The following is a 20291-nucleotide window of genomic DNA, read 5'->3' as shown; positions in this document are numbered from 1 at the left end:
CTGCACTGACTCCCAACATGATAAAATGGGATGGAGAGGACCTGAAAGAAATAGCCTGACAGGAATTTGAACTTTAATTTTTTTTTTTTTAATTTTTTTTTTTTTTCAACGTTTATCTATTTTTGGGACAGAGAGAGACAGAGCATGAACGGGGGAGGGGCAGAGAGAGAGGGAGACACAGAATCGGAAACAGGCTCCAGGCTCCGAGCCATCAGCCCAGAGCCCGACGCGGGGCTCGAACTCACGGACCGTGAGATCGTGACCTGGCTGAAGTCGGCCGCTTAACCGACTGCGCCACCCAGGTGCCCCTAATTTTATCAATATTTACCCAAAGGGAAATTCGAAGCCTAGGAAAGAGGAGTTCTTTTTTGGTTCATCTGCTCTCCTCTTCCCAATTTTGCCAGTTGAGTAGGGGCTCCAGAGCAAGGTGAGGGAGGGCCTTACTGCAAATGAAGTCCTAAGTTTTTGCATATCTGAATAAGTGTGTTTCTATTTCCACACATTCCACATGCCCTTTTCTTCTACATGTTACTTGTCAGGGAGGTGATGAAGTGGCTAATGGATGATGGAGCATGTATAAGATCCTCATGAAGAAAATTAGACAAGTGTTTAGTAAGTGGATAGATGTAACATGTTTCTGAATGGGAAGACTTGAATGTTGTCATTTGTTAGCTTATCTATAAACTTAATGTGTTTTCCACAAAATTCCAACAGATGTCCATCAATAAGGAAATGACTACATAAGTTGTTGTACAACTATATTGTAGGATATACAAACAAAACTAAACCTGTATGTTTGAAATGGAAATATCTATAGGACACATGGAGAGGAAAATGTGCAAATAACAGCTATAAGAATACCTAAATATATAAAGACAGTATTAACATCCCTACAGGGAGAAATAGAAGTACAATAATAGTAGGAGACTTCAGTACCTATTGTGATCAATGAATAGATAATCCAGACAAAATATCAATAAGGAAACAATGACTTTACGATATTTTTAAGTATATTTATTTTGAGAGAGAGGATATGAGCAGGGGAGGGGCAGAGAGAATCCCAAGCAGGTCTCTGCGCTATCAACACAGAGCCCAATGCAGGGCTCAATCTCACAAATCGTGAGATCATGTCCTGAGCCAAAATTAAGAGTCTGATGCTTTGCAAACTGAGCCACCCAGGCACCCCAGGAAGCATTGACTATAACATTAGACCAAATGGACTTACCAAGCATATACAGGACAGGACATTCTATCTAAAAGTAACAGAACACATTCTTAAGCACACAGGGAACATTCTCCAGGGTAGATCATATGTTACACCACAAAATAAGTCTTAATAAATTTGAGATTGAAATAAGTATCTTTTCCGACCATAATATGGTGTGAAACTAGAAATCAGTTACAAAAGAGAACTGGGAAATCAACAAGTATATGGAGATTGCTACCAAACAACTAGTTTCAAAGAAGAAATAAATTCTAAAGTATCTTGAGACAAATGAAAACGGCAATACAACATACAAAAATTTATGGGATGCAGCAAAAGCAGGTTTGTTTTTTTTTTTAATGTTTATTTTTGAACAAGAGCGTGAGCAGGAGAGGGGCAGAGAGAGGGAGACAGAGATCCCAAGCAGGCTCCACACTGTCAGTTCAGACCCCTACGTGGAACTTGAACTCATGAACTGTGAGATCATGACCTGAGCCAAAAACAGGGGTTCAGTGCTTAACCAACTGAGCCACCCAAGCACCCCAGCAAAAGCAGTTCTTGGAGGGAACTTTTTAAGTTTTATTTATATAAGTAATCTCTACACCCAATGTGGGGCTTGAACTCATGACCCTGAAATCAAAAGTGGCCCGTACTTCCAGTTGAGCCAGCCAGGTGCTCCCTAAGAGGGAACTTTAAAGGGATAAATAGTGGGGCGCCTGGGTGGCACAGTCGGTTAAGCGTCCGACTTCAGCCAGGTCACGATCTTGCGGTCCGTGAGTTCGAGCCCCGCATCAGGCTCTGGGCTGATGGCTCAGAGCCTGGAGGCTGTTTCCGATTCTGTGTCTCCCTCTCTCTCTGCCCCTCCCCCGTTCATGCTCTGTCTCTCTCTGTCCCAAAAATAAATAAACGTTGAAAAAAAAAATTAAAAAAAAAAATAAAGGGATAAATAGCTACATTAAGAAACAAACATCTCAGGAAAAACAAGCTAACTTTAGGGGCGCCTGGGTGGCTCAATAGTTTAAGTGTCTGACTCTTGATTTGGGCCCAAGTCATGATCTCACGGTTAGTGAGTTTGAGCTTCACATAGGGCTCCACGCTGACAGTGTGGAGCCTGCTTGGGATTCTTTCTCTCCCCCTCGCTGCTCACACGTGCTCTCTCAAAAAACAAAAAAAGGAAAACCTAACTTTACATCTCAAAGAACTAGAAAAGAACAAATGTTAGTAGAAGGAAGAAAATAACAGAGGACATAAAATAAAGACTAAAATGACAGTAGAAAAAAAGCTCAAAGAAACAGAGCTGTTTTTTTGAAAAGAGAAAAAAATGACAAACCTTTAACTAGACCCACCAAGAAAAAAAGAGGAATTCAAATCCAAAGGAAAGAGGTGATGTTACCACAGATACCACAGAAATACAAAGCGTCATAAGAGACTACTATGAGCAATTGTACACAAGTAGAACAACCTAGAAGAAATAAATTCCTAGAAATATACAACTTACCAAGACTGAGTCATAAAGGAAAAGTCTGAACAGACCAATTACTAGTAAGGGATCTGAATCAATAATCAAAAACCTCCCAAAAAACAAAAGTCCAGGATTAAATGGCTTCAATGATGAATTCTACCAACCATTTAAAGAAGATTAATACCAACCCTCCAATTCTTCCAAAAAATGGAAGAGGAGGGAACACTTATCAACTTGTTTTATAAGGCCAGCATTAACCTAATACCAATATAAGACAAAGTCACTAAAAGAAAAAATTATAGGCCAATGTCTCTTATGAACATTGATATGAAAATCCTTAATATTAGTATACCAAATTCAACAATACATTAAAAGGATCATACACCATGATCAACTGGGATTTGTTCCAGGGATGCAAGGATAGTTCAACATCTGCAAATCGATGTGATATACCACATTAACAAAATGAAGGACAAAAATCATATGATCACCTCAGTAGATGTAGGAAAAAAAAAAAAAAACATTTGACAAAATTCAACATCCATTTATGACTAAAACCCAACAAAAGTGGGTACAAAGGGAACATACCTCAACAAATAGAGACCATACACAACAAGCCCACAGATAACATCATACTCAAATGGTGAGAAGCTGGAAGCTTTTCCTCTAATGTCAGCAACAAGACAAGAATGTATACTTTCACCACTTTTATTCAATAACAGTATTAGAAGCTTTGGCCAGAGCAACTAGTCAAGAAAAAGAAACAAAAGGCATCCAAATCAGAAAGAAAAGTATAAAACTGTCACTATTAGCAGATGATATATCATATATAGAAAACTCTAAAGACTCCACCAAAAAACTGTTGGAAGGAATCCACAAATTCAGCAAACTTGCAGGATACAAAATCAATATACAAAAATGTGTTGCATTTCTATACACTAATAATGAGCTATCAGAGAAATTAAGAAAACAATCTATTTACAATTGTATCAAATGCAATACCTAGATTAAAATACCTAGGGAATAAATATAATCAGGGATGTGTACACTGACAACCATAAGACACTGATGAAGTAAATTGAAGAAGATACAAATAAATGGGAAGATATTCCACGCTCATGAATTGGAAGAATTAACATTGTTAAAATGTCCATACTACCCAAAGCAATCTATGGATTTAATGTAATCCCTATCAAAATTCCAATGGCATTTTCCATAGAAATAGAACGAACAATTCTAAAATGTGTATGCAACCACAAAAGGCCCTGAATAGCTAAAGCAATCTTGAGGGAAAAACAAAGCCCAAGGTATCACACTCCCTGATTTCAGACTATATTATAAAGCTGTAGCAAGCAAAATAGTATGGCATTGGTATAAAAACAGACACATAGATCAATGGAACAAAATAGCTCAGAAATAAACCACACATATATGATATAACATGAATAGCTAACTACCCCCTTTAAGCAGAAAAATGAAAAATTGACAAGGAGATAATATTTTCATTTTTCAAAGTGTCAAAAATGTGAAGTTTTATGACAGGTATTAGCAAAACACAGATTTAGGCACACCTCTAAACTTTAGGTAGGATTTAAATTTGATGAAGCCTATTTTGGATAACTATTTGGGTTTCAATCAAAATTCTAAATAGTAGTATAACACTGAGTCAGGAACTTAATTTCCAAGACTCTGTCTTAAAGAAATGGTCATACGTGTAGACAAAGATTCATTTACAACACATTACAATTAAGAATCAACCAGTACTCAATCTATGAGAGGTTCAATTAGGGTACATCCTTATGGGGAGTATTATGCATCTGTTAAAAAGAAGCGGGTCTATATTTTCTGATATAGACAGAACTCTGAGAACTGTTAAGTGGAAAAAAGAAATCTGAGGAACAATACATAAGGTATAATCCCATATATGTTAAATTATATGTTTAAAATGTTATACTCTTATGTATGTTGGCATTTGTGTATATGTAGCGTTCCTTGAGTTGCACTGTTCCAAACACACTGAAGAATGATCTCTTTTAATTCTCACAATTTATCTACTCACCATTGTTACCAATGAGGAAACAGAGGCACAGAGAAATTAAGTAACTTTCACAAGATTTAAACCTGCATAACCATTCAGCTACATAAAAAAAGAAAACTGGAAGGAAACACAGTGTTTAGAGTGCTTACCCAAGGAAGGTGAGGGGAGTTGGGGAAGAGGAATTTGCAGGTTTGTCTTTTACGTTTTTACATTTGAATCTTTTACACAATGTGTTCATCATTTACTTATATATTTTTAAGGGGGAAAAAGGTTTGGCAAGGGATGCAATCTTTGTTCTGTTATGTAAATGAGTTTTTTGTGTGAAACAAATTTTAAAATAAATTGTAATTAATAAAAAAAACACGGAGAACTTTTTCCTTCAGACACTTTCCAGGTTCATCTGCTTAAATTGTGCGAAATGTTTGAGGTCTTCGTGTTATCTCTTATGGTCTTTAAATTTTTGATATTACACTGGTAAGCCATGTACTGATGTCATTATCACAGATAACGCAGTTAAATATTAACTGTTAATAATCACTTAGCATTTTACAACCTGGCTGTTGTTATAAAGTAACGATTCCATGTACTTCCTAACAGGTCCTTGAAAATGGAGCTGGCCTGGAATTCAGTCTTTATTGTCCTCCTGAGCTTTTCGTGCTGGGGGTTAGATTGGGAATCTGATAGAAAATTCATTTCAGCTGCTGGTCCTCTCACCAATGACTTGCTATACAACCTGAGTGATCCACTGGGAAACCAGCATTCTAATTTTGCAGCAGAGGACAGAAGCATTTATGTTTGTCGCCAACCACTGCCCGCTTTCCTGCCGAAGTTCTTTAATAGTGTTCGTGCCAGTAAGATCACCCATTACAAAGTATTTCTTCCATGGGCACAACTTCTCCCAACAGGAAGCTCCAAGAACCCAGACAGCAAAACAGTGCAGTGCTACCGGCAACTCCTTGAGACTCTCAAGACCGCACAGCTTCAGCCCCTGGTCGTTCTGCATCACCAGACCCTTCCTGCCAGCACCGTCCAGAGAAGAGAAGTCTTTGCTGATCTCTTTGCGGACTATGCCACATTCGCCTTCCACTCCTTTGGGGACCTGGTTAAGATCTGGTTCACGTTTAGTGACTTGGAGGAGGTGATTAAAGAGTTTCCACACCAGGAATCAAGACCTTCACATCTCCAGACCCTCACTGATGCCCACAGAAAAGCCTATGAGATTTACCATGAAAAATATGCTTCTCAAGGTAAGTACACACAACCCTGATGGCTGACTCACCTTCTCCCTTCCTCCTTAAAGCAGGACTTGGCATTTCTTCCTCTTTAGTAGTCTTGTCTTTTGTATTCATTGGTGAGAAATTAATACTGTATTGAAGATACTCCCGTGGAGAGAAGCAGGGGTAGTTTATATTGCATAGTTCCAGCATTTCCTTTGAAAAATGTCTTTTAAGCACCCCTTCTCCAGTCTCGAGTCTGTGAGAGTATCTTTCTGTCCTTCCTACTCCATTCCTGCCTCCCTGCCTCTCCAAGGCTTCAGGATTGCCAGTCTTCCCTCAGTCTCCCCCTTTTCTCATGCAAAGCAAGTTATGCATTCTAGCTGAAGTTTACATTCCAGCAGAGAAGACAACTACAAAGATAAAATAACGATACACTGATGGGTAGTGAGGAGAGAATAATTGCAATTGTCCATATTCCTGCTTCATAAGTAATTGAGGTTCTGATTCAGTAGGTTTAGGCAGGATGAGTACATTTGTGATTTTAATAAATTCCTAGGCGAATCTGAGGTATACCAATTTTAAGAACCAGTTTTGGATTATATATGCTTTCTGTTTTTTATTATATACTCTATGTATATTTGTACACATAGTATATAACATAATGCATACTTGTATATTCTACTTTTTAAACTTTAGATATTTTATGAGTACATTCTCATTTTATTAAAAATAAATATAAAATCCACCTATGAACGGATCATAGTTTTAAATATTTCTCTCACTTATATATGTCATATATATATAAGTTTAATTTTCACATTACAAAATACATTGCAATGAACATTCCTATATATAAATCTTTGTCTATCTTCCATTCAATAAATTCTTTGATTCTTAGAATTGAAATCACTTGTTCAAAAAATGTGCATTCTTTAAGACTTTAAAGCATGTTGCTAAATTATTTTCCAGAAACACTGTAATAGTGTATACCAACAGTTATAAAATTTTTCTGACCCTACTCAGCCTGTCTTCAATGATATAATCATTTTGTTATTGGTAATTTGACAGCTGAAAACTATCATCTCCTTATATGCCTCACTGGCACGTATTTGATTATAGAAAGATTAAACATTTTTCTATGTTAAAAATGAAAGCAGGGCAAGGGAAGAAAGAGTGTGAGTGTGGAGGGAGCTGGTTCAGATAGGGGTGTCAGGAAGACTGTCTTCAGGGAAGCCAAGGGAGGGAGCAAGCAAATGGATTAGAAAAGAGGATTCCAGGAAGAGGTTAAAGCCCCTGCATGGAGACAGTGAGAAGCCACAGTCAGTTTAGTGAGCTCTCGTAGAGGGTAGGAGATGAGGAGAGGCTGAATTTGAAACTGCATTCTTTGGAAAGCCCGTCTTAGGGGCAAGTGAGCACGTAAATATTTGTTGGCTGTAATTCTACTGAAGAAGTGTTGGGTAAATGAACTTTGAAAGAAGGCAAGATTGAACTTGGTCCATCTCAAACAAAGGAAAATCTATCTTGTTTTGAGGACAGACTCCCTAGAATTATTTTGATTATAAAGTAGATATACATGTTTATTAAAATGTCTGTAGATTCCATTCTTAAGTTTCATCAGGTTACTAAACACTTTCTTTTTTGAGCTCATATTTTCCTTTTCTGCTCATTCCTCCCATCCTTCATTTTGTGTTTCATCAATATCACTAGATTATCTACCCCAATATAATGCAGCACACAAAGTAAACGATTTTTTCAGTCTCCTTCTTATTCCAAAAGGTGGTTTTCCTTCTTTCTCTCTTTCTCTTATTTTCCACTCCTTTTTTAGTCCAATCCCATAGCCTTATTGTTCTTTTTCAAATATATCACCTAATATACACAAAACAGTTGTATAACATGAGTTGGTTAAAAGCAAAATACTATAAAAAATTACTGAACTGCTTTTTTTTAAAAAAAGCACAAAATTCTATAAAAATGCCCAGGGAGTGACCTCTGAATCCAACAATTAAAACAGAATACCACCTCACGTCAACCAGGATGGCTGTAATAAAAGCAAAACAAACAATAACAAGTGTTGGCAATGATGTAGAGAAACTGGGACCCATACCACTGGTGGGAATGAATGATGGTGAAGCCATTATGGGAAACACTCCAGTAGTTTCTCAAACAGATAAACTTTATTTTTTGACTTATTTTTTTAAGATTTTATTTTTAAGTAATCTCTATACTCAGCATGGGGCTTGAACTCACTACCCCCAGATCAAGAGTTGCATGCTCTACCAACTGAGCTAGTCAGGAACCCCTTGAAACAGATAAACTTTACAGTTACCTATGATTCAACAATTTCTCTTCTAGGAGTATGTCTGAGAAAAATGAAAACAAATGTCTGGAAGAAAGCTTATCACAAACATTCATAGCAACATTTTTTATAATAACCCAAAGTGGAAACAACCCTAATGTCCCTCAGTTGATGGATAAACAACATGTGGCATATACATACAATGGAATATTATTTACCCAAAAAGAAACGATACGTGCCACAACATGAATGTACCTTGAAGACATTAAACTAAGTGAAAGCAGCCAATCAGAAAAGACCACATATTATATGATTTCATTTATATTAAATCTCCAGAAGAGGCATAGAGACACTACAGTAGATAGGCTATATCTAGGGCTAGAAAAGAGAACAGGAAGTGACAGCTAATGGATAATGAATTTATTTTAAACATTTTTTTAATGTTTATTTATTTTTGAGAGAGAGAGACGGAGTGTGAGTGGTAGAGGGGCAGAGAGAGGGAGACACAGAATCCAAAGCAGACTCCAGGCTCTGAGCTGTCAGCACAGAGCCCGATGAGGGTCTTGAACCCATGAACCATGAGATTGTGACCTGAACTGAAGTCTGGCGCTCAACCAACTGAGCCACCCAGGCGCCCCAAGGAATTTCTTTTTTGGTGATGAAAATGTTTTGAAATTAGTAGATATGGTCATACAGCTTTGTGAATATGTATAAAGATTTTATTTTTAAGTAGTCTCTATACCCAGCATGGGGCTGGAACTATCATCTTACTATCTCCATTCTCCTCTCCCATCTCAGTCCTAAGCATCTGCTAATTAACTTCCTGTATCTCTAGATTTCCCTGTTCTGAACATTTCATATGAATGGAATAATTTAATATGTCATCTTTTGTGACTGCCAATTCTATTGGGGTTTGTCTGATGTTTCTCTCATGAATAGGTTGAGATTATGGGTTTTAGGGAGGAAGATTACAGAATAAAGTGTTATTTTCATCATATATCAAGGATACAGACTATCAATGTGATTTATACTGTTACTATTGACCTTGATCACCTGGTTGAGGTTGTGTTTTTCAGGTATCTCCACTGTAAAGTTATTATTTTTTCCTCCTTTCCATACTGCACTCTTTGGAAAGAAGTCACCATACACAGCTCACACTTAACGACTGGGAGTTCTGCTCACTCTAATAAGTAGTTTTTAAAAGTTCTTTTCTGAACTTAACCAAGGACACAAAAGACTTGTGCACTGAAAACTTTAGAACATTGCTGAAAGAAGGTAAAGGAAACAAAAATAACTGGAAAGTCATCCTTTGTTCATGGATCGGAAAACTTAATATTGTTGAAATTCCAGTACTACCCAAAGCAGTCTACAGATTCATTGAAATCCCTATCAAAATCCTAGTGACAGTTTTTGCAAAAATAGAAAAATCCATCCTTAAATACATATGGAATCTCAAGGGACCCCAAATAACCAAAACATTCTTGAAAAAGAAGAACAAAGTTGGCAGACTCACACTTCCTGATTTCAAAACTTACTACAAAGCTATAATAATCAAAATAGTGTGTGGTACTAGCTTAAGGATGGACATATACACCAATGGAATAAAATAGAAAGCCCACAAATAAACCCTTACCAAATGGTCAAATAATTTTCTACAAGACTGTGAAGACCTTTCAGTGGGGAAAAGAGTCTTTTCAACAAGTGTTCCTGGGAGAAGTGAATATCTGCATGCAAAGGAACAAAGTTAGACTCTTACCTTGTACCATATACAAAGATTAACTCAATTATTAAGGATGCTCAATCATTGTGTAGAGCAAATGAAAACCACAAGATAGCACTTCACACCCATAAGAATAGTTATTATTTTAAAAAGCAGAAAATCACAGGTGTTGGTAGAGATATAGAGAAATTGTAATCTTTATGCATTGCAGGCAGGACTGTGAAATGGTGTAGCCCTTATGGAAAAGAGTGTGCCAGTTCCTCAAGAAATTAAACATAAAATTACTCTATCATCTAGCGCTTGGGTGTACATACATAAAAGAATTGAAAGCAGGGACTTGAACAGGTATCTATACTATACCTATGTTCATAGCAGTGTTATTTACATAGCTGAAAGGTGGAAATAACCCAAATGTCCATGGATGGGTGAATGGATAAACAAAATGTGCTATTTATACAATGGAATATTATTCAGCCTTAAAAAGAAATGAAATTCTGACACCTGCTATAACATAGATGAACCCTGAAGACATTATGCTAAGTGAAACAAGCCAGTCACAAAAGGACACACATTGTATGATTCCACCTACATGAAGGACCTACAATAATGAAATTCACAGAGACGGGAAGTAGAATAGTAGTTACCAGGGGTTAGGAGGTCTGGGGAATGGGGAATTCCTGCCCAGTGAATATAGAGTTTCAGTTTAGGATGTTGAAAAAGTTCTGAAGATGGATGGTGGTGACAGCTGCACAACAATGTGAATGTACTTAATGCCTAAACTGTACACTAAAATTTTTAAGGGTAAATTTTGATATATATATATATATATATATATATATATATATATATATATATTTACCAAAATTTTTGAAAAATTCTTTTCTTCTTTTCTCATCTTTCTATATCTGTTATTATAAACCTCCTGTTTATGTGTTCAATGTGCTGCCAGTGGGGAGGATTCAGTAGAAGAGAGGATTCGGGCAGAGAGTTGGAGGCTGGGAGAGTGGGAACATTCCTCTTGTGGGAAGAGAGAATTGCACACAACATCCCCCACTTGCACAACACTGAGACACAACCCAGGGTAACACCAGTATTACCTGTCTGCCCAAGCAGTAGTAGTAGCTGGAAGCATTGATATTGGCAGTTCAATATTGGCCAGATTACTTTTATTGGAGTATTTGAGGCAAAAAGGGAAGGAGCGAGAGGAAAGGGGGCTATTTTTTTTTTTTTTATAAACAGCCACAACGGTTTTTAGTGGAACAACTTCCCTTTATGGTGGAAACAGGTGAGCTTATCCTTTAGCAAGGTCCAGCAACGCATAGGAGGGACAGGAATTTACACAATGCTGTGCAGTGGTTTTCTTTTTTTTTTTTTTTTTCAACGTTTATTTATTTTTGGGACAGAGAGAGACAGAGCATGAACGGGGGAGGGGCAGAGAGAGAGGGAGACACAGAATCGGAAACAGGCTCCAGGCTCTGAGCCATCAGCCCAGAGCCCGACGCGGGGCTCGAACTCACGGACCGCGAGATCGTGACCTGGCTGAAGTCGGACGCTTAACCGACTGCGCCACCCAGGCGCCCCTGTGCAGTGGTTTTCTACACAGGTTTACAACAGTTCATTCTCAACCCACAGCAAATACCAGTTTTGAGCTAGACACATGAACACCTGTTCATGTCTTTGAGTTCATAGACATATGAACACCTGTTTAATTATGTCCAAGAAAAAAATGCAAGATAAATTTTCCTAAAGCAGAGCAATTATCCCTCTTTCAGTTCCATAGAAAACATGAACTGCAAGCTTCACGTAAGAATCTGGTTTTGAGTAATCTGCATTTGACAGTATGTTAAAAAGTATAGTTTATGCTTGCACTGGCAATAGGTTGGGAACCATGAGAATTTCTAGAACTTCAAGTACATTTGTTCACTCTAATTCTAAAAGCAGCTTGCAGAGTCAATTAGAAATTATCTATGGGGTGCCTGGCTGGTTCAGTCGGTTGGGCATCTAACTTTGGCTCAGATCATGATCTCACGGTTTGTGAGTTTGAGCCCCACATCGGGCTCTGTGCTGACAGCTCAGAGCCTGGAGCCTGCTTTGGATTCTGTGTCTCCTTCTCAATCTTCCCCTCTCCCACTCATGCTCACACACTTTCTCTCTCTTTCTCTCTCTCTCAAAATGAATAAACATTAAAAAATTAAAAAAAAATCTGTGAGTTCATTCTATTTAGGGATTAACTGTACTCTTATTTCATTTCTTTGGCCTACAGATGATTGTACATTTTAAGATGTTAAGCACAAGCTGGGAACTTATGTTCCGTGTGTGCTGATGTGACGATAGAATGAAGAATAGAAATCGGTGAAAGGTGAAATGGATCCATCAGGGACAATCATTTGAGTAACTAGAAAATAGCGTTATCTTATCAGAATGAGGACTAAATGTCTCTAAGTGAAATTCCCTGCTTAGGAGATTTCAAAGTTCTACCACGTTTATCAAAATAAGCCCCTTTTGGGGCACCTGTTTCTGGCTCAGTTGGAAGAACTTGCGACTCTTGATATCTGGGTCATGAGTTCAAGCCCCACGTTGGGTATAAAGATAACTACAAAAAAAAAGCACTTTTGTAGTTGTTAGTGGTGGTTTCACTGTCAGCACACAGCCTTACAGTTTAACTCTCAAACTCTGATTTTATTTGGTTTTGGTTTAGCGTTTCCAAACCACAGGTCTGCTATGCACCCAGTGCTGAAGTTGCTATCTGGAGTGATTAATGTTTTAAATTTTGCTCCTCAGCGAGCACACAATCCAGGGGGAGATAAAGACTCAGGCGCATGAAAGAGTCAGTTGGCAATACAAATGGCTGAGGAACCCCTCCTCCGCAGCCGTGTTTCTCAAGTGGTGGTCTGAGGACGAGGGTCAGGAGCACCTGGGAAGCTTGTTAAAGTGCACTGTTGCAGAGCCCGCCCCAGTCTGCTGACAAGCACACAGGGGATTTAGATGCACACAACTGCTGAGCACCACTGCAGGTAATCAAGTATCAAATCAAGTGGGTACACGCTACAGGTGTTTATAGTTCCTTCGTTTTCCCCTCCGTTCACAGGAGGGGCTGAACTGATGTTCAGGACAATGAATAAGGACCGGGTAACAGCAGAAAGTGTTAAACAAACAAAGTGAGGAAGCAGTTCTCACCTCACCACCTTCTACACTGGAGGGGCAGGGCAGGGTAATTGCTTTTATTCTTTGTGTGTGTGTGTGTGTGTGTGTGTTATTTTGTTTTATTTTAAAAGAGAAGAGAAAGAGTGAGGGAGAGGGGCAGAAGGAGAGAGAAAGAGAATCCCAAGCAGGCTCCATGCTCAGTGTGGAGCCCAACACAGGGCTGGATCCCACCACCCCAGGATCATGACCTGAGACGAAATCAAGAGACTCTTAATTTCAAGAAGAGCCACCCAGCCTGCCCTGCTTTTATTCTTCTAAAAGACAAGTGTCCTGCATTTCTGAGTCCTGATTTAGATGAAACATTCTCTAAAGGGACTTTGTTTTGTTTTTAAAGGCACCTTGTTATCTACAATCTTTCAGCTAGGGTAAAGTCATGTTAAGTGATTTCTTCAGAAATCATTTTTAAAGTCAGTGAACATGGAACAGGAAATGAGTCCCCACGCAGCTTCTGCAGCCCCAGCATCCTGCCTCACTCACCTGCAGCTGGTTTCTCTGGTTGGTTTTAGGCGGAAAACTCTCTGTGGTCCTGCGAGCTGAAGCAGTCTCGGAGCTCCTGCTGGAACCGTCCACATGTGCGCTTGCCAAGGTGATGACAGCACCCCAAAATAGCAGTTGCAACATCTGAGGAAAGTTGTGATTTTCATTTTAGAACACTAGAGAAGTTTTTATCTGTTAGCCTGGCATTTTTATTAACTGCCTCTTCTGAATGCTGTCCATTCTCTAGATTCATGTTTACGTTACAAACAAAATCTCATTTATTGCGTCCCAGCTCTTGCTTGGTCTAGTGTCAGCTTTTGCCTATGTAAATAAGTCAAATGCTTCTGTTTGCTCTGATTTTTTTTTTAACTAAAAGAGTCCAAAATAGCTTATTAGAGGAGAGGTGTGTTTATAGCAAAAGAGATAGAAGGACAGGTAAAGGTTGTTTGTTTCTTTAAGTTTATCTATTTTGAGAAAGAGAGAGAGAAAGAGAGAGAGATAGAGAAGAAAGAGAATCCCAAGAAGGCTCCATGCTGTCAGCCCAGAACTCACTGTGGGACTTGACCCAAAAACCATGAGACCATAACCTGAGCCACGATCAAGAGTCAGATGCTTAACCAACTGAGCCACCCAGGTGCCCCTTATTTTGTTTTTTTTAAATAACAAAACTCCCTAGAGTTTCATCTTGTTTTCTGCCTCCTCTGAACATAACTTTTTAACTATAATTTTTTAACTATAATTTTAATAAGAAAAGTTAAAACATCTGAGAATTAAACAGCTTTGGCCTGTGTAAGCTTGGCTGCTGGGCAGTGTGGAAAATCATCTGGAAAAATAGCTGATTTCTGTAGTTTTGCAGATTTCTGTAGGGTGCTGTATAGATATCACAGTGCCATGTGACAGACACTGGTGCCTGTGCTACGATGGGGGCCCCATAGGTCAGGGTCCGGTCCTCAGATTTACCATCTCAGGAACTTAAAATCCAGTTGTGATAAGATTCTGAAAAAATAGTTTCAAGGCTGACCATATGGCCAGAATGCCATCTAAATTAATTTACAAGGGGTGATAACCGCTATCGGTTATGAACTCAGGAGACCAAAGTGCTGATCAGAAAAGTGCTTGTCAAGCAATAGCCTTTGGACTGGTCTCTTTGCCCCAGTCCATGCCATGCAGTGCTTCTGGAGTTGCCATGAGCCCAGTTTTTATTAATTCCTTACTGGGAATCTACACTCAGTGCTCACTCTGAGATTCAAAGATGCATTGCATGGACGTGCCTGGGTGGCTCAGTTAGTTAAGGCATTTGACTCCGGTCATGATCTTGTGGTCCGTGAGTTTGAGACCTGCATCAGGCTCTCTGCTGTCAGCACAAAGCCCACTTCAGATCCTCTGTCTTCCTCCTTCTCCCCGCACCCTCAAAAATATTTAAACATTAAAAAAAAAAAAAAGATGTGTTGCATGGATTATGGTGATGGTTGCACAACAATGTGAATGCACCTAATGCCAGTGAACTTGGTAAATTTTATGTTATGTGTTGCCACAGATGGGAGAAATTGGTGCAAATCCCTCAGGGCCTTCCAGGTGTGGCTCACTCAAGCTGTCTTGGGGTCTCCCCTCCTATTTTTCCCAGTGTATATGCTATGCTTTCTTCCCCCTGTCTTGCATGCACCATTCAGTGTGCTTCTTATCCTAGATTTGCCCAAATCTCTTCCAACAAAATTCTACCCATTTATGACATACACGTGCATACACTTTCCATCGGGAGGCCTCATTTAACAATACTCCCTTGCTCAACTTGATTTGCTCTCTCTCTCCACCGGGAACACATAGCCCCTTGTTTAGACCAGCACTTTCCAAGTCTTGTTGTGTACCAGAATCACCTGGAGAGCTAGTAAAGCGCATAAGCCAAGGCTTAATGTGGAGGGACTGTCCTGGGTCTTCATAGTTTCCGGGTGAGCCCCAGGTAAGTTTGAAGACCACTGATGTAGACTTCCTTATAGCACTTCTAACTTTCTGCAATTTTTCATGTAATTGGTGCATTTACACTCTGTGTTAAGTTGTACGCTTCAGTGGTTCTACTCTTTACATCTTCCTCCACTGAAATGACTTTCAAGGGTGGGAACTAAGTGACTATGTGTTGTACAGAAATGACAAACAAAAGTAAGAGCTGAGAGGGGGTGGGGAAGGGGTTTGGTGGTACTCACCAAAGTGGAGCAAGCATGTAGGCTATTAGGTAAACACGGATGAGACTTGATCTGGAAAGCCATAGGGAGCTAGTGATGAGTCAATTATCAAAGGTCCACGGTGCACTTGGTTGTCATCGGATGCCATTATCAAGGGTCTGTGTCCTGAGGGAACAGATGATCTATGAAGGAGAGATAACAGGCTCTGATCTAGTCATGACAAGATACAATGACTTCTGAGAAAGGCAGGGATGGAATCACAGTGGTATCTTTATGTGTTTAGACTGTGAATCTGAAGTTCTTAGAACATATGCAGGCCAGAGACTGTGCAGAGGGATAGATATGTCCAGGACCATAAGAGCTGTGCTCTCGGATAATACAGTGGGTCAAGCTAGGGTCAACTAGGGTGGACTTGAAAACTGTGGCCTGACAGTAGGCCAGTGACGATAGCCTACAATTAAAGCCCCAAACCCCTGTAGGTCTGCAGAGATCACTGCAGATCCTGTGGGTGTCTGAGTGCTCCGCTATCTCCATCCCAGCAAAGTGGAACGGCTGTGAGGAGGGGGCTGACCAGGGCAGCTCTGGCCTCTGACTCCATTAGTGCTCACTTCTTTGGTGGAAACCCACCATTTCCGGCATCCAGTACTTCATTCCCTCATTTAAATCTTTAAAAAAAATTTTTTTTGAATGTTTATTTATTTTTGAGAGAGAGAGAGACAGAGCATGAGCAGGGGAGGGGCAGAGAGAGAGGAAGACACAGAATCCAAAGCAGGCTCCAGGCTCCGAGCTGTCAGCACAGAGCCCAACGCGGGGCTCGAACCCACGGACCGTGAGATCATGACCTGAGCCGAAGTCGGATGCTCAACCGACTGAGCCACCCAGGCTCCCCGTCATTCCCTCATTTAATCATATACATTTATTGAGCACTTATTGTGTGCCGAGCACTTTGCTGAGTATGTGGTGATATATTCCCAGCAACATGCAGGCACAAGGCCTCCACACATTCTCACTCTGTCCCAGCTTCTCCTCTACCTGCTTTTTCCTGGAAAATCTCACTTTGGAGTATCCATTTAGTTGGAGGAGGAGAAACAAAAAAGGATACTTCTGAACAGTACTTTATCTTGAAATTGCTTATGTTCTAACGATCCTATTTACTTATTTCTAGGGCACCGTCGATTTCCTCTCTCTTGATTTGTTTTATGAATGCCAAAGTGAGGCAAGTTTGCCACAGAAGTTGAGTAAATTGCAGGTAATTTGAGCCATTTCCCATATTGATGAACGGTGAAGCTTCCTGACAGCATATTAGACATTTTTTTTTTAATGTTTATTTTGTTTAGAGACAGTGTGTGTGAGCTGGGGAGGGGCAGAGAGAGAGGGAGAGAGAGAATCCCAAGCAGACTCTGGGCTGTCAGCACAGAGCTAGATGGGGGCTTGATCCTATAAACCATAAGATCATGATCTGAGCTGATACCAAGACTCGGACGTTTAACTGATTGAGTGCTCCAGCATATTAGACATTTAATGCTCTGGCTGATGTGTAAACTGAGCTATTCCATGCAGAGCCAGCAGACCTGCAGAGCTGCATCTGGGCAGATCTCCAGTGAATGCATTGCTGGAGAACATTGCAGGGTCAGGCAGTCTTCCCTGGAAGAGGTAATGAGGGTTGTCTTATTAAGGTAAATATCCCACATGGATCTCTTGTGTAGATATCTGAGAATTGAAATTCCAGTCGGTGTTCATCCTAAGATTTAAAAGGGCTTTTCATGGATGGTGGTTGTGGTTGCACAACAACGTGAATGTACTTAATGCCACTGAACTGTAAAAATGGTTATGATGGCAATTTTTTATTTTTTTATTTTTTTATTTTTTATTTTATTTATTTATTTTTGATCTTTATTTTTTTATTTTTTTATTTTAATATGAAATTTATTGTCAAATTGGTTTCCATACAACACCCAGTGCTCATCCCAACAGGTGCCCTCCTCAATGCCCGTCACCCACTTTCCCCTCCCTCCCACCTTCCACCAACCCTCAGTTTGTTCTCAGTTTTTAAGAGTCTCTTTTTTTCTCTAAAATCGAATACTAATTTTTTTTTACATTTATTTATTTTTGAGAGATAGTGACAGAGTGGGAGTGGGAGAGGAGCAGAGAGAGAGGGAGACAAAGAATCCGGAGCAGGCTCCAGGTTCTGAGCTGTCAGCACAGAGCCCGACGCGGGGCTTGAACTCACCAACTGTGAGATCATGACCTGAGCTGAAGTTGGGCACTCAACCGACTGAGCCACCCAGGCGCCCCGATACTAAATCTTTTTTTTTTTTTAATTATACATTACTCTATTTAAAGGCTTCCATATATTATATAGTTCATATAACTTGAATTAATGGTTCTGCAGGTGAAATGCACACACCAGCAGCATCACCTTGGAAATGCAAATTCTTTTTTTTATTTTTATTTTATTTTTTAATTTTTTAATGTTTATTTATTTATTTATTTATTTTTTAATATATGAAATTTATTGTCAAATTGGTTTCCATACAACACCCAGTGCTCATCCCAAAAGATGCCCTCTTCAATACCCATCACCTACCCTTCCCTCCCTCCCACCCATCAACCCTCAGTTTGTTCTCAGTTTTTAAGAGTCTCCTATGCTTTGGCTCTCTCCCTCTCTAACGATGGCAAATTTTATGTATGTCTCACCACAACTGAAAAAAAAAAAGACATTTCACACCCAGGTCTGCTGAATCAGATGCCAGCTATGGGGATCTTCCTGTAAACTTAGGCCCTTCCTTCCCGTTCCCAGGATTGTTTTCCTCAAGTCTAAAGATTGTGACTATTTAGAGAAAGTATGTTGGATGCCACCTACCTACCTATTAGCTTTCTGTCCTATGCTTGGTCACTGCTGAGCACCTTCCTCATGGAAGACAAATCCCCAATTCCCTGGAGTCCTGACTGTTAGCCCATCTCCTAACAGGTTAGAACAGATTGCACACCCAGTGGCTTCTCTCTGGCCTTCCTGGGTCCTAGCAGTATTTCCATACTTACCCCTGAAGAGCTGCCCTCTCACAGCCCTCTCCAGGGACACCTGGCCACCAGCATTCACCCGTGTCTTCCTCTTGCCTCTGCAGGTGTGGGTTATAAAGCCACTCCCCTCTGCTTTCAGCCCTGTGCCTCCTGGCTTTGAATCCCAGCACCCCCACCACAGGCAGGGTGGATTGTTAGAGGAATTACCTGTTTAAAGGCCAAGCTCATCAGTGTCAAACTCTCAGTGCTGCAACTAGGTGGGAACTCCATTTGACCCGAGGCTGGAAGCTTGAAATGGACTAATTAGCATCAGTCCCATCCCTGTGTCTGTGGGTTTCCTGCTGACCTTGTAGGCACTGCCGCTTTTATTGTTTACAAATACTATGATCTAATAATCAAAGACAGCAGATGCATTCACAAGATATTTGAGTAATAGCTGCTATGACTTTAGTGCCTGCTCTGTGCCCCGCACCGCGTGGGGCACTTTATCCTCATGTTATCCCTTACAGCAGACCCCAACACTTAAGAAACTTAACCAAGGTCAGACATGAGGTAGTGAGCAGAGCTGGAATTGGAACCAGGGCTTTCTCATGACACCACACTCCCTCTGCAAGACAAAAATAATTCCAAGGTGTTGGGGACATTATAATGAGGGTGGCATTTTTGAAAATCATGTATAATTTTAGTTGTTTTTGCAAATATCTTCTTACCTGAACCCAAACTGGCTTGACCCAGAGACTGCACTGGTGGGCTTGGTGGGCCAGATTTCTGGGCCGTGAGCAGCGCTGAAGTAGTGTCTTCAAGGCCTGCTGATGCCTGTCACACCTAAACCTGTCTTTTGTCTTCTTTAAGGACTTCAACCAGGGCTTGTTCCTCAGCTAATGGGTTCACTGTCTGACATTAGGCAGATGGAGCATGCCTCAGAGTGGCCATCAACAGAGCACTGGCTTAATTTCTGCTTGAGGATGTGGTTTACAGTGTTTCTCTTTTGACATCAAAACGTTTTCAAGAAGGCCTGTTCCCCCCAGTGTCTGGATAAAGCTGTGAACTCTCAGTTGAGAGCTGGCCAGCCGAATAGTAAAACCCTCCTGGACAAACTTGGCAGGCTTTTATTAGGAATTCTTTATTCCTATTATTTCCTTAGGTAGGGATTAGGTTCCAGATGCTGCATTTGACACTTCAGATGTAGCTCTAAAGATTCAGGATGACCACTTTCATCACCAGCTATGAGGAGAGAACTGAGCTGGAGAGGAGACTGTCCCTCTCTGGGCTCGTTGGTTTACAGGCATGTATCATTTCCCACACAGCACGCCCAGGAGAGGAAGAACAGCTTTCTCCCCAGGCGAGGGGCTGACTTGTGTCCCCAAGAACCCGGATCATTCTGCCCACTGCTTCCTTCGGAGTGTACCCTTCCTCCTCATCTGGGGTCCTCTCACCCTGCTCCTGGAGGCTTGAAGGCCTGGAGGAGCAGGTCC

At 40.3% G+C, this 20291-nt stretch overlaps 1 protein-coding gene across 2 annotated transcripts in view; it reads left to right on the top strand.

Annotated features, from left to right (window-relative positions):
- Nucleotides 1-5287: 5287 nt before the first annotated feature.
- LCT (lactase) overlaps nucleotides 5288-20291 on the top strand; it is a 51133-nt gene continuing 36129 nt past the window's right edge. For both annotated transcript variants that reach the window (XM_045479663.1, XM_045479662.1), the window contains exons 1-3: nucleotides 5288-5951; nucleotides 13648-13727; nucleotides 16961-17044. In XM_045479663.1, the coding sequence (XP_045335619.1) occupies nucleotides 5312-5951; nucleotides 13648-13727; nucleotides 16961-17044 (804 nt within the window). In that variant the 5' untranslated portion in view covers nucleotides 5288-5311. The remainder of the gene's footprint in view (nucleotides 5952-13647; nucleotides 13728-16960; nucleotides 17045-20291) is intronic.

Source organism: Leopardus geoffroyi, chromosome C1, assembly GCF_018350155.1.
Source record: "Leopardus geoffroyi isolate Oge1 chromosome C1, O.geoffroyi_Oge1_pat1.0, whole genome shotgun sequence".
Taxonomy (NCBI): Eukaryota; Metazoa; Chordata; class Mammalia; order Carnivora; family Felidae; genus Leopardus; species Leopardus geoffroyi.
This window is presented reverse-complemented; position numbering and strand designations above follow the sequence as displayed.